The sequence below is a fragment of the Dipodomys merriami genome, unplaced genomic scaffold (assembly GCF_024711535.1).
Source record: "Dipodomys merriami isolate MVZ:Mamm:240054 unplaced genomic scaffold, mDipMer1.0.p SCAF_440, whole genome shotgun sequence".
NCBI classification, from domain to species: domain Eukaryota; kingdom Metazoa; phylum Chordata; class Mammalia; order Rodentia; family Heteromyidae; genus Dipodomys; species Dipodomys merriami.
In genome coordinates, this window is record NW_027206003.1 from 715,463 (window position 1) to 728,300 (window position 12,838).

Genomic DNA, 12,838 nt, shown 5'->3' on the forward strand with positions numbered 1-12,838 from the left:
CTTGTCAGGTTACAAAGTACATTGCGAAACATGTAAACTTGGCAGTTCAGGGGCATAAAACACAGTTTGTATTATGTGTGTGTCAGATCCTTAGTACTGTTAGCTCCCAGGGCCTTTAAAAGTATTCATCTGACTCTGTTACCTGTGACGGATGAGCTACTCTGTGTGTGGGCAGCATGGGCAGGGCAGAGCTGGGAGGCTGAGCAGTTTCACTGTAGGTAGTTTCCCTCCCCGCCCCCCCCCCCCATCAGTATGGGGTCTGGACTCGGGGTTTTATGCTTACTAGGTAAGCACTTCCCACTTGAGCTTCTTCACGCCCACACATGGCGGGGATTGTACCCAGCTCCTTTGTTCAGATGTGGGTTGGTCTAGGAGAGCAGTCCTTCCTCTTTCTGTCTCCTGAGTCGCTGGGATTACAGGGTGCACGTTGTGGCACTGGCTTCCGTCCTTGTTTATTTACTCTGGCCTCAGAGGATGATTGGGCAGATACTGTGTGCCGCATTACTCTGATTGGACAGATACTGTGTGCTGCGTTACTCTGATTGGACAGATACTGTATGCTGAATTACTCTGGGGAAATCAAAGGCATAGAAACTTCATCAAATCTTCCCAGAAAGTGATAGAGTTAGAAATAAATTCTAGGGTTTTTTTTGTTGTTGTTTCTGTTGTTTTGTTGTTGTTGGGGTTTTTCTTGGCGGTTGTGGGGCTTGAACTCTGAGCCTGGGCGCCGTCCCGGAGCTCTTCAGCTCAAGGTGAGTGCTCTATCACTTGAGACACAGCACCACTTCCTAAATTCTAGTTTTTTTTTTCTGGTGCTACACCTTTGAGCTTCAAGAACGTTGGCTAGTTGTTCAAAATCGGACATCCTTTTCTGATGTCAGTTGCATTTGAGGACACAAAGTAGAAAAGATTCCTGCTTTGTCACCGAGGACAGGGGATTTAACTCGGCTTACACCCGTGCAGGTAATGGGATCCAGGAAGCCTGGGCAGTCACAATTCCTCATGAACCATTTTGATAAAACAATGGGGATACCGCGTGTATAATCTATTCATAGAGGGAGAAAGGGCTGCATTCATTTTTCAATTTTTTAAAAAAGAACACTAAGGAAAGACTACGAAGCCATTTCCCATTCTCATTCTGTCAGACACCTGTGTGCAGAGCAACTTCCGTGTGACCGTGTGATGTTCACATGTGCGAACACCTGCTCCACCGTCCGGGGATGCCGTAAGGCTCCTGTAACGAATGGCTCTGGACTGAGCGTCATACCACAACAGGACATTGTCTTCCCAGTTCTGGAGGCCAGAGATTCACGATCCAAGTCTTAGGGTGGCCCCACTCCCTCTGGAGAAGGAAGCAGCGGGAAGAGTTCTTCCTGCTGCTTTCCAGCTTTGAGCCCCTTCTGTGTCACGCCGAGCTCTGCCTTCTTCGGCCCATGCCGTCCTTCCCTGTGAGTCCTCTCACCTGCCACTGTTCTTCTGTTCAAGATCCCAGTCATACCGGATTTAGGGCCCTGCCCCGTCCTAGTGACCGTAGGTTATCAATGAGTTCATGTGGGCCTGGGGGGCTCCGTCATTTGGCTTTCTGAATTTTCTTGCGTGGTTTCAGAGAAAAACTCGAATGAGTGGCTGTCATTGCCACCCCCTCACGCTCAGCTTCTGCTCCCTGTGGTTTTACCAATCACTGAGCACAATCATCAGAGCACACGCTTCGGACAAGTAGCCTAAACGCTTCCTGCACAGGGATGGAGCACAGTCCTGCTGGCTCATAAGCATCACAAGGCCCACGTGGGTGCGAAGAGCTGCTGCTTTTGCTGTGGCAGAGGCTTTGGGGTGCTGACAAGTCCCGGGGGTCAGAAACTCCTGTTTTCAAGATTTCTTTCTTGAGTATGGTGATCTGCCTCACTTCTGACATGGAAGTTTCGTTGGGCACCTTAACCATTTTCATTGAGGTTGGACATTGAAATGGAGATACTGAAAGCATATCGAGGGAAAACGTGTGCTAGATTGAGAGCAAAAACAACAACAACAACAACAAAACCAGGATCAGCTGGGCACCAGTGGTTCCCGCTGGAATCCTAGCTACTCAGGAGGCTGAGATCTGAGGATTGAAGTTCAAAGCCAGCCAGGGCAGGAAAGCCCGTGAGACTCTTATCTCCAATTAATCACAGAACGAAATCTTATCTCCAACTAATCACAGAACCACCAGAAGGGAGGCTGTAGCTGAAGTGGTAGAGTGTTAGCCTTGAGCAAAAGAAGCTCAAGGACATTGCCCGAGCCCCAGGTGTAAGCCCCAGGACAGGTACAAAAACAAAGTAACAACCCCCCCCACCAACAATTCCCTCCTGCCAGCCCAATGATGTTGCTTTAAGATAAAAAAACCCTTATGTTTATGTAGCAAGAGTGATGGAGAATTAGTGATTCCAAATGGGAAAAAAAATCTTTTAATAGTTCTGCTACTGCCTTTGGATGTGAAGATGAGCAGGCCAGTTCCAAGAACCTGGAGCCGTGAATGCTGTTGACTAGAGCTGGTATGGGTATTGAGTGATTGTGACTCACTGTGGACACAGCCTGGCCCCAGGGCCTCAGGGCCAGCAAATGCAGCAAACACTCTCCACGGAGTGCCATTGTGTTTGAGACACGGTATGAAGAGTCAGTGCATTAGGCTCATCCTATAATTTTATAGTGTGTTCATGTCCTGTGGAGCTTTGGGTTGATTTTGTTGTTTACCTGAATAATGTAGGATTACTCTTAGAAATCTGTCAATGGCAAAGTATAGTTCATATTTTCTAAGCTAGAGAGGAGGGCTGTGTCCGGGGGAAGAGAGTATCTCAACCGCCGGAGAGTAGACAAGCGGAGTGGGCCCAGAGGGAGGCTCCAGGGATGGGAAACAGGCTGCCTGCAGAGAGGGGTGGAAGGGAGAGGTGTGGGGAAGGTGCTGGAAGGTGCTGGAAGGTGCTGGCAGCGATGGTAGAATGGGGCAGGGGGATGGAGGAGGTTTTGGATGACAGAAGAACTTCTCTTCCGACTCATTGAATCCCAGGGATCTTGGTTCAACTGAGTTTCGAAGCCATACATTTTTGTCGCTAAGAAATGGAACATTAGAGATAGTTAAAAACAGCAGCAGGGCGACTCCTTGATGGATCAAACTTTTGCCCTGTTCTTCTATTCTTTCTCTGATGAAGACTGGGGGGTCATCCCTTTGTAACCAGATCGTTTCTGCAGCTAACACACCACCGTGGCGTTGACCCTGCCGGCCTACTGCAGCGGGAACTGTGGAAAGTTCCGCTCTTCTCTCTTGAGGCTTTTGGAGACGCCCCGAGATCTTGTGGGTGCTTCTGTGATGTCTCCGGTTTCCTCTGGCTGACACAGAGTGAAACGGAGAGCGGGGCTCCTGCGGCAGCGCAGCGCCAGGAGCCCCAGAACCACCACGGACCCACTCCCGCCGTCCCGTCCTTCGCAGACTCAGCCTCCCCGGCCTGGCGGCCTGGCGCTGAAGGGGTCGGGCAAGACTCCCACGGCCGATGTAAGCCTGCTCCCTGGTTGCACAGCTGACGAGTGCCACCGAGACCCCCTGCGGCCCAGACAAATGTCAGATGAGCCCCACGCCACATCCCACGGAGAACCGGAGGCTCTCGCTGTCCAAAGATACGCTCTTGACGCGGGATTACTTCCCAGGAGCTGGCCCAGGCTGCCAGGCAGATGCCACGCGCTGGGCTTTCCCATCTATGTCCTTGGACAGTCCGGAGCCCGGGCGTTGGATGACCAGGGAGTGAGCTAATCAGAGCCCAGCCTGTGCCACCCGGCCGTGTAGCTGCGTGGGGGAGTATCTACCCCAAAATGAAAATCCTCAGCTCGCTCAGCAGCGGTGATGAGAAGAGTCGCAGTCCATGCGGGGGCCCCCAGATAAATGTCTTTTTACAATGTCTTCATTCTCAAGGTAGGGTGAAGAGAAGAGTTACGTCATACTTCGTGTGTGTGTTTCAAACAAACTTAGATGAATACCTTTCACTTCTCAGTAAATTGTGGCCAGCACTAGTTTCCCTATTTGTGAAACATGGAAAATGATTATTTGTACTTCCCTGGACTATTTTGAGTGCTGAGAGATAGAACGAGTTAGGAGAATGTCTTTTTCTGGAGTGGTTTCCTGTTTAGAACTTTCTAGACTCTCCCAGTGGCTTATGGTTATCTGGCTCTTGTCCTCGAAGGCTATGTCTTGGTCCTTGCTCTTTGTGCTACTTACTAAAGCTTGGTTATCTTATTTTAGTTTCCATTTAATGGAACTTCCTGGTTCATATTGTTAGTATTTCATAAACGTTTTATGAAGGACTACAAGTCCACAGAAACAAGGACTGTGTTCTATCCTTTTGTGTTCTGAGTTGAATATAATGTCTACTACCTAGTGGCCCTTAATAGTACTTATTGATGTAATCAGATCTGCAGACAATAGGACAATCACATTATTCTTGAACTGCTGAAGAATCCGTGTAGTAGACCTTTCTGTCTGTATGAGGCCTTGTTGAAGATATAGGTTGTAGATATAGTTCCCAGACCTTAAAAAGCACAGTTTAGTGCTTTGAACTTGTGGTTCAAAGCCAGCCTAGGCAGGAAAGTCTGTGAGACTCTTATCTCCAATAAACCACCAGAAAACCAGAAGTGGCGCGGTGGCTCTAGTGGTAGAGTGCTTGCCTTGAGCTGAAGAGCTGAGGGACAGCACCCAGGCTGAGTTGAAGTCCCACGACCGACCCCCCCCCCCCACAAAAAAATGTGAACCTGGGATGCTGATAGGAATGCCAACCTGATCTTCCAGATCAAGACCTTTGCCGTAAACGGTCCACTTGTATTGAAAATTTATTTGTGCGTGTGCCTGTCCTGAGCGTTTATTTATTTATTTTTTTGGTCCAGTCGTGGGGCCTGAGCTCTGGGCCTGGGTGCTGTCCCTCAGCTCTTCAGCTCAAGGCTAGCGCTCTACCACTTGAGCCACAGCGCCACTTCCGGCTTTTTCTTTTTGCTTATGTGGTGCTGAGGAATCGAACCCAGGGCCTCAGGCATGCAAGGCAAGCACTCTGCCACTGAGCCACCTTCCCAGCCCTCCCTGAGATTTTTTTGCTCAGTGCTAGCGCTCTACTACTTGAGCCCCAGCTCCTCTTCTGGCTTTTTGGAGCTTCACTGGAGATAAGTGTCTCGTGGCCTTCCCTGGCCATGGCTTTGAATCACAATCCTTGTATCTCAGCCTCCTGAGAAGCTAGGATCGCAGGTGTGAGCTGGGGGGTCCCAGCTGGTATTAAAACGTCTGTGTGATTCCAAGGCCCCTTGGCTCTAGCCATCCCAGGCCGGAGGCTTCCTACTACGCACTGCCCGCTCCTAGGCAGGGATCCACGCAGTGTCCGATCAGAAAGCCGAGTGGCCCACGGATTTGCCAAGTGGGCACCTGGTTGTTTTGCTGTTGTTGTTTTTTTTAAGTTTCCCCGCTTTTGGTTTCATTGATGGGAAAAGCTTGGCTTCTGAGTGTCTCCTGGGTGCTCTCATGATGAGCTCATTACCCGTCTGACAACAGCGTCTCTTCTCCAACCCTGGTACCAAGTGGACACGCGACACAGGCATTAGTACAATCATGTTCACAGACGTTTCTCCTCACTTTCTATTTGCATGAGGAGGAAAAATTTGTTGCGGGGTACAATAAATGTTTTCCTACAATTAATTGTACAGTTCGTCCAAGTGAAGTCTACCCTCTCCACTTCTGTGAAGACGTTGATTCCCTCATTTGTAAAATAAAACCTTCAACTAGAAGATGACGGCCTTTGTACTTTGGCTCTTACGTTTGAAGGCTGGACTTCAGTTCTGGTTGGTACAGGGATCTAAATGCAGCTTTGAGGGCTTCACATTGCAGATTAAAGCAGCTCTGTCCGGCAGCCTGTGCTTCGGTGGACGCCCACCTCGCCCTTGATATTTGCTGTTTTCTCTTACCGTCTGGGGAAGCTGTGGGGATTTTCTTTTCCTTGATATTTAAAGCAGTACATCTGTGTGGCTTCAACTGTGTTTTCTATCAGCCTCAGGTTCTGTGGTGGTATTTCCCTGGTACAGGAAAGCAAGGGATTGATCTGATGACATTTTTCTCTTTTATGTGTTCACCAATCCTGTTGTCATATACCCAGTTTATATGGAGCCTATAGGACCAGTTGTAAACATGACAGGATTCTGGTCTTGGGCATGCATCCAAGAGTGATGGCCAGTGTCAATCAGCTTGCAATATTCCAGCCACGTGCCTACCGTTCGCATATCAGATTACCTTCTTTCACATAGCAACACAAATGTAAGACTCCTCTGTAGCTTTTTTTTTTTTTTTAATTGTATTTTATTTTATTTGAGAACATACTGTACAGAGGGGCTACAATTACATGGGCAGGATAATGCATACATTTCTTACCAAGCATTGCAGCCTCCTCCTTTGTTTACCCTTCACTTCCCTTCCCCGCCTCCCCCCTCCCCCCACCCAATTTTACCCCCCTCCCCCCACCCAATTATACCCCCCTCCCCCCCCCCACACCGACATTGTAAAGCTGGTTTTGACATGACATTTTGTACTTCTCATTGTTGCAACAGGTCCACCTGAATCCTTAAACAACTTGTTTGTCCCCATCTCCTCCACATGTTATACTGACATCAAATATAGTGAAAGCGGGGGTTACACTGTGGGGGAGGGACATACAAAGCAACAAAGAAATAATCTTATAAATGCGTTAGAAACACATGCATGAAAGAAACGAAAACATTAAAATACATATTTAAGGGTTCGCCTCTGTAGCTTTTAATGGTTGCCAACTCATTTCATTTTAGTACTGAAAATAATGTTCTACTGAAAATAATGTTCTACTTTATGTCTGTATCACAGTGTTTGGTACTACAGATTTTGGCGATTATGATCAAAGCTTCTGAAAACATGCGTGTGGGTAGGGTGTAAATGTTTGGTAGGGGAAGGCAAATGCCAAGCATCAAAGGCTCATTTTAGGCTTAGAAGTATAAAATCTGGATGATCAGAGTCAGATGGAGACTGTTCTTGGGAGAGAGATCAAAGAAAACAAGGCCTTTTCAAGTGTTCAGCAAGTGCCTGGCAGAATGCTTGGTGTGCTCAGTTATCCTATCTATGTATCCCTGTAGCAGCATTAGAACTCATCAGCGAATGCTAAGTAGTCGTACACTCACACACACATTTTTCTAATTCACCAAACTAGAGAAGTCACAACTTGAACACATTTTGATTCCACAGTCTAAGCTTTCTGTGTTGTCCTACCAGAAGAGCAGAGAGATTGGAGCCAACAGTTGATTGCTCGTAAGGCGACAATAAGTTTGACAGGAAGCTGGAGGTGGGCCAAGGAGGTCTTGATCTGAGTTTTGGGGCAGTCAGCATGGAGCCTCAGGTAGGGATGGTTTCAGAGAGGAAGGGATATCTTTTTCTTCATCAGAGACTTCTGAGAGTGTGCAGCTCTCTACCTCTGGCTGACCTTGGTGGGAAGGAAGAGGATGCCAGCGTCTGGAGTTCTGGGAGATCTCTCAAGGCAGGACACCACTTGAACACCTGCTCACTACTACACACATCATGACACTTCATAAAGTTGGAGAATTTCTCTTATTTTTCGGAACCTTGCAGAAACTTACAGATGCAGTCAAAAGAGTTGACTCACCAGGGCTGTTAATTTGAGAATGAGGAAGTTTTATGGTTTTTCTCTTTTACTACATTGGCGTAGAGTTACAGCGTTTAAAGTTGCAGTCATGGGCAGTCAGTGCTGAAAGGGAGGCCCATGTTCTTCTAAGGACTTTTTTTTTTAAGATGATAAATTGACATCCAGGGAGGTTTTGATGATTGCCTAAGATGACCACGTAGTGGCTGCTGTCAGCACCTGGCACGCTCCTGAGCCCTGGCCCTCTATAGTCTTTTCATCAGACCACCTCTGACTCTAACAGACGGCACTTCGTGGGGCCACTAACCAGCTCTGGGGAACGGGGGCATTTCTTTACCTAAGAATTATGGTTGTGGTGGTGATGGGTAATACGCCTTCTGAAAAGTTGCTTCCTCCCTCCCTCCCTCCCTCCCTCCCTCCCTCCCTCCCTCCCTCCCTTCCTTCCTTCCTTCCTTCCTTGTCATGGGGCTTGAACTCAGAGCCCAGGCAATTGCTCCTGAGCTCTTTTGGTCAAGGCTAGCACTGTACCACTTGGAGCCACAACTCCACTTGTAGTTTTTGACTGTTTAATAGGAGATAAGAGTCTGCCCAGGATGGCTTTGAACCACTACCCTTGTATCTGTCTCAGCCTCCTGAGAAGCTAGGTGTGAGCCACTGGCACGCACCCGGCCGAGAGATTTTCTTACAGAGCACTGTCTTCACCACAAAGAACACCTAATTAATGCGACTCCGCAGGGGAGGGAGCAAAGGCTCTCATGTCTACTCCTGCCAACACTTGTCCACACACCTGACGACAAGGAGCTGGTACGGTTTATCACCCCAAGCGCTGGCAGGGCTCCGGAGGGCTCTCCTTCCCACTCAGCCTGTTGGCTTCGGTTTGCGTTAGAAGGGAAGTTGGGGCTCCGGCTGAGCGTGGGGAGCACAGTTGGCTGCCATCTGCCAGCCGCGTAGGAAGTGGGATTCCACTGCAGGGCATGAGCCCAGTTCTCCCCTGTACCTTCGGTTGGGATATCCCCCAGACAACACGTTGGGACAAGGTCCTTCCTGGCAGGCACAGCACTTTAAAAATTTTTTTTCTATACCTTTTAGAATTTATTGTTTTTCGTAGGGAATACAGAATTTCAGTCAAAATTAGCAAACACAAACACAAACACAAAAGCTGTGAGGTCTGAGAATTTGAGGATTTTTTATGCCATATGATTTTTAAAAGCCCAAAACAGACAACAATCACCCAACTAACCAACCAACCAACCAACCAGCTAACCAACCAGCCAACCAACCAACCAGCCAACCAACCAACCAACCAGCCAACCAACCAACCAACCAGCTAACCAACCACCCAGCCAACTAACCAACCAACCAGCTAACCAACCAGCCAACCAACTAACCAACCAACCAGCTAACCAACTAACCAACCGACCAGCTAACCAACCAACCAACCAACCAACCACAATGACTACCAAGAAACCTCAAAAGTTGATCAGGAAGACATAAGGAGTCCTACTACTCCTGACTTTAGGTTTCTACAACCTTTCTCCAGAGGTTAATTTCTGCAAACAGGTTCTCCTGCATTCTTCTAGATTCATCTATTGCCTATAGAAATGTTCCTTTTCTCTCTCTTTTTAGTTACAGATCAATATACTTTGCATACAATTATTCTTCTTTGTTATTTTCATATGATAGATCTTCTGACTTCTCTCCCCTTGAGCTTGTTTATTACTATGGATATTGAATCTGTCAAGCTTCCTCTCTTAACTGTTTAATAATTTTTTTTTCTTGCTACTGAGGATTGATTTGGTTCGTTAGTTCTACCAAGCTGGTGAAGAGAAGGGACAGATCCAGTGTTTTTTTCTTTTTTTAAAAAAGCAAACAAGCTGCATTCAAATATCTTGAACTCTGAAGGATCAGAACCGAGTACATTGCTTATGTCCCTAGCGCCGGATGCTGCTCCTATTTTCCGGATGCTTCCACGGTGTCACATTCTGCTCTGGGCCTCTGTGGTCATCACGACCTGGTTGCTCACAGACCTCTCCGTGGAAGAATCTCTGTGCATGAGTTTCTTAACAAATGCACAATTAAGTGCACTGCTAGCTAAAATGGGAAGTGGAGGCTATGTGAGTTAAAACAAGAGTTTGGCAGGAATGAGCGAGATCCCAGATGCTTGTGTGAAAGATAAGAGTAATCCTCACCGTAGGGATGTTAGGGAGAACCAAGGGCGGGGGGAAGGAGCCTGCATGTAATCCCCGCCGGGCAGCGGGGGTCTCTCCTCACGAGTTCTCCTCTGCAGGCTGCGTTAGTTCTGCCAGCAGGGGGGACTGGACAATTTCATTTACTCCCCTTTTTATTTTTTCTAAAACAATATACTTTTTTCCTCCCTTAGGTGAAATCTCCTCCACTTCAAAGTATTAGTGCCGACGTTCTCGGTAAGTGTTGTCAAAGTTTAATTAGTTTGATATTTTTCAGGGCTTGTTCTAGGGCTTGAACTTGGGCCCCCTGCTCTGCTTTTCTTGCTCAAGGTTGGAACACTACCGCTTGAGCCACTCCTTCAGTCCCAGCCTTTTGCCAGCTCATTACAGATAAGAGCTTCATCGTTTTGTCTGCCTGGGCTGGCTTTAAACTAGGGTCTTCAAACTCAGGCTTCTTAGCAGCGAGGCTTACAGATGTGAGCCAGGCTGCTGGACCTGGCTCATGAATCGTCTAGAAGGACCATTGCTGTAGTGTTTTAATATCATTTGATAGCACAGGGGGCAGCATTATATTCTAGAAGTGTTGAAGCCTGAGTATTATTTCCGTGAAGGACAAGGAAGGTACATGAAGACCCAAAGGAGGATGAAAAGTACCCGATGGGCCTGTCCTTTCCGGACCTCCCTTCGAGCTCCGGAGCTCTTTGAGCAGGGATGATGTTTATTTTCTCATCCAAGGAGACTAAGCTTTATTTATGTATTTTCACAAGTCCATAAGACTGTAGCACACATTGTTGGCTGGTTTTGTGCTGGGTGAGACCTTACCTGAATGAGAATCGAGGAAGCCTAGCAGGGAAGGAAAAGGAACTTGACGATCAGGGAGGCAGCCTTTGAGTCTCCCGGTATAGCCACCCACCCACCAGTGGTTTCCCTATGAGTATTCACGCACACGTTATATTTTCTGAGCCTGAAGGAAAGTACATGTTTGCTTTCAGTTTGAAATGTGCCCTCTGGGCTTGGTACAAAGCAAGAACCACTGAATTGTGGCCAGCAGCTGGTGTCTGTTCTTTCCCATCACCAGGGGATGTGAGACAGAGTAGAATGTTGAGATACAGAGGCTGGGCTATTCAGGATGATATTCAGGCCGATTTAGAAAGAAATCGAGGCTTTGGGGCCTGCACTTGGAGTGGCTTGTACCCAACTGCGCCTGCTCTTCCTCCTCTTCCTCTTTCTCCTCCTCTCCTCTCCTCCTTCTCCTGTGGGGCTAGGAGACAATTAAAGCAAAGCTTTGAGTTGGGCTCGTAGGTGATGGGCAGAGCCAGGGCCGCCCTTCGGAGCAGTCCATCCACTGATCGTGACAGGAATCACCAGAGTGGCCGGTACCTCCGGCTTCTGAAACTAAGGAAAACTCAGGGAAACTGAGAAGCTACTTGTCCTGCCATAGATCTCGGCTAACAACGGCTGTAATGGTTCAACTCTGGACTCCCAGCCCCATCAGACCTGCCGCTGGACGGTAGTATTGGCTTTTGCGCCTTCTCTTCTACAGGGAAACAGATTCCGGCCCCTAGCTAGACAGGAGGCGTGCTCTGGCCTTCTCTCTTCAAAAGCTCTCTCCATACCATTCTCTTCACTCAGTTCTAGAGATACTGGAAGGTGTTGCCCCTTGGTATGCTTTGTGTGTGTGTGTGTGTGTGTGTGTGTGTGTGTGTGTGTGTGTGGTGCCCATGCACGCACGCGCGCGTGTGTGTAAAACTTCTTATCCCACCCTTTCTAGGCTGTGAGAAGGACAGACTCTCCCTCTCCCCCATGGCAAACGAGAATGGCGTCATGCAGGTGCAGAGCAACGCGGTGGTGATCCAGTGTGACGGGCTGTACCTCATCTCCCTGAGGGGCTTCTTCTTCCACAACGTCAGCATCGACATCCACTACCGGAACAGCTCGGCCCCGATCCAGGCCCTCCGCAGGGAGAGGAGGGCCGACTTCACCACGGTGGTGCACATGGCCTACAAGGACGCCGTGCACCTGGGCGTGAAGAGCCAGGACGGCGCCTGCGAACAGCTCCAGATGAACGGCGGCAAACTGTTCCTCATCCAGCTGCGCTCCGACCGGTACTGTGCCCCGTGAGGACCCGTCCCGTCTGCGGGCCTCCCGGCAGCCCCAGCGGACGGCGGGGCTGGGCAGGGCCGGGCAGGGCGGGGCTGGGCAGGGCGGGGCGGGGCTGGGCAGGGCCGGGCAGGGCTGGGCAGGGCCGGGCAGGGCCGAGCAGGGCGCCGAGTCCCCCTGCTGTGAGGAGCTCCTTCCCTCAGCCACGCGGGATACGGCCAGAAGGAAATTCCGCCCCCACCTCCACTCAGGGATATTTAAAATATGTTTTACGTAGCCATTAACCTTATTTATCCTTTTCATCCTCTAAACGCGTCCGACTCTCCTTCCCCGCCATTGCCCTTGAAGCAGGAAGCACGTTGTTTATATCAATCAGACACTTGCAATAAACTCATGTCACTGGAAAAGACACTGCCTACCACTTGCTGGCTGTGGACCTGTGCGTGATATTGTCAGAAAGCACCAGGAGGGGGTGGTGGGTCTGTCACCTCCGGGAGGCCAAGTCTCTCCACAGGTGGACGGGCCGGGGCCGGCGGTGCTCAGCACCTCTCCTATCTGGTGGGAGCTAAAAAAGTCAGCTTGTGAGCATGGGATGTGAAGATGGCCGGGAACGCTTGTGAGCATGGGGATGTGAAGATGGCCGGGGACGCTGCATTTACGCTGGGACTCTCCCCGCTCTGCTGCCTTCTGTCTTCCGGGCTTCCACACATACTTAATAGAAATAGCCCTCAGAGAAGCATCCTGGAGGTAGGATGCTGTGAAAAATCTCAGGGAGTCACAGGCAGCGTGAGGTAACTCACTGTGGGCTGATTTATCGCCGGACACTCTCAGGGTAAAGTGCAGTTTATCGTAGGAAACCTGTTCTTTGTAGGCAAA

The 12,838-nt window shown here is 49.1% G+C and overlaps 1 protein-coding gene across 2 annotated transcripts in view; it reads left to right on the plus strand.

Moving 5' to 3' along the window:
* LOC138808132 (tumor necrosis factor ligand superfamily member 4-like) overlaps positions 1-11,983 on the plus strand; it is a 66,097-nt gene extending 54,114 nt beyond the window's left edge. For both annotated transcript variants that reach the window (XM_069994087.1, XM_069994088.1), the window contains exons 3-4: positions 10,057-10,099; positions 11,634-11,983. In XM_069994087.1, coding sequence (XP_069850188.1) covers positions 10,057-10,099; positions 11,634-11,983 — 393 coding nt within the window. The remainder of the gene's footprint in view (positions 1-10,056; positions 10,100-11,633) is intronic.
* Positions 11,984-12,838: the final 855 nt, after the last annotated feature.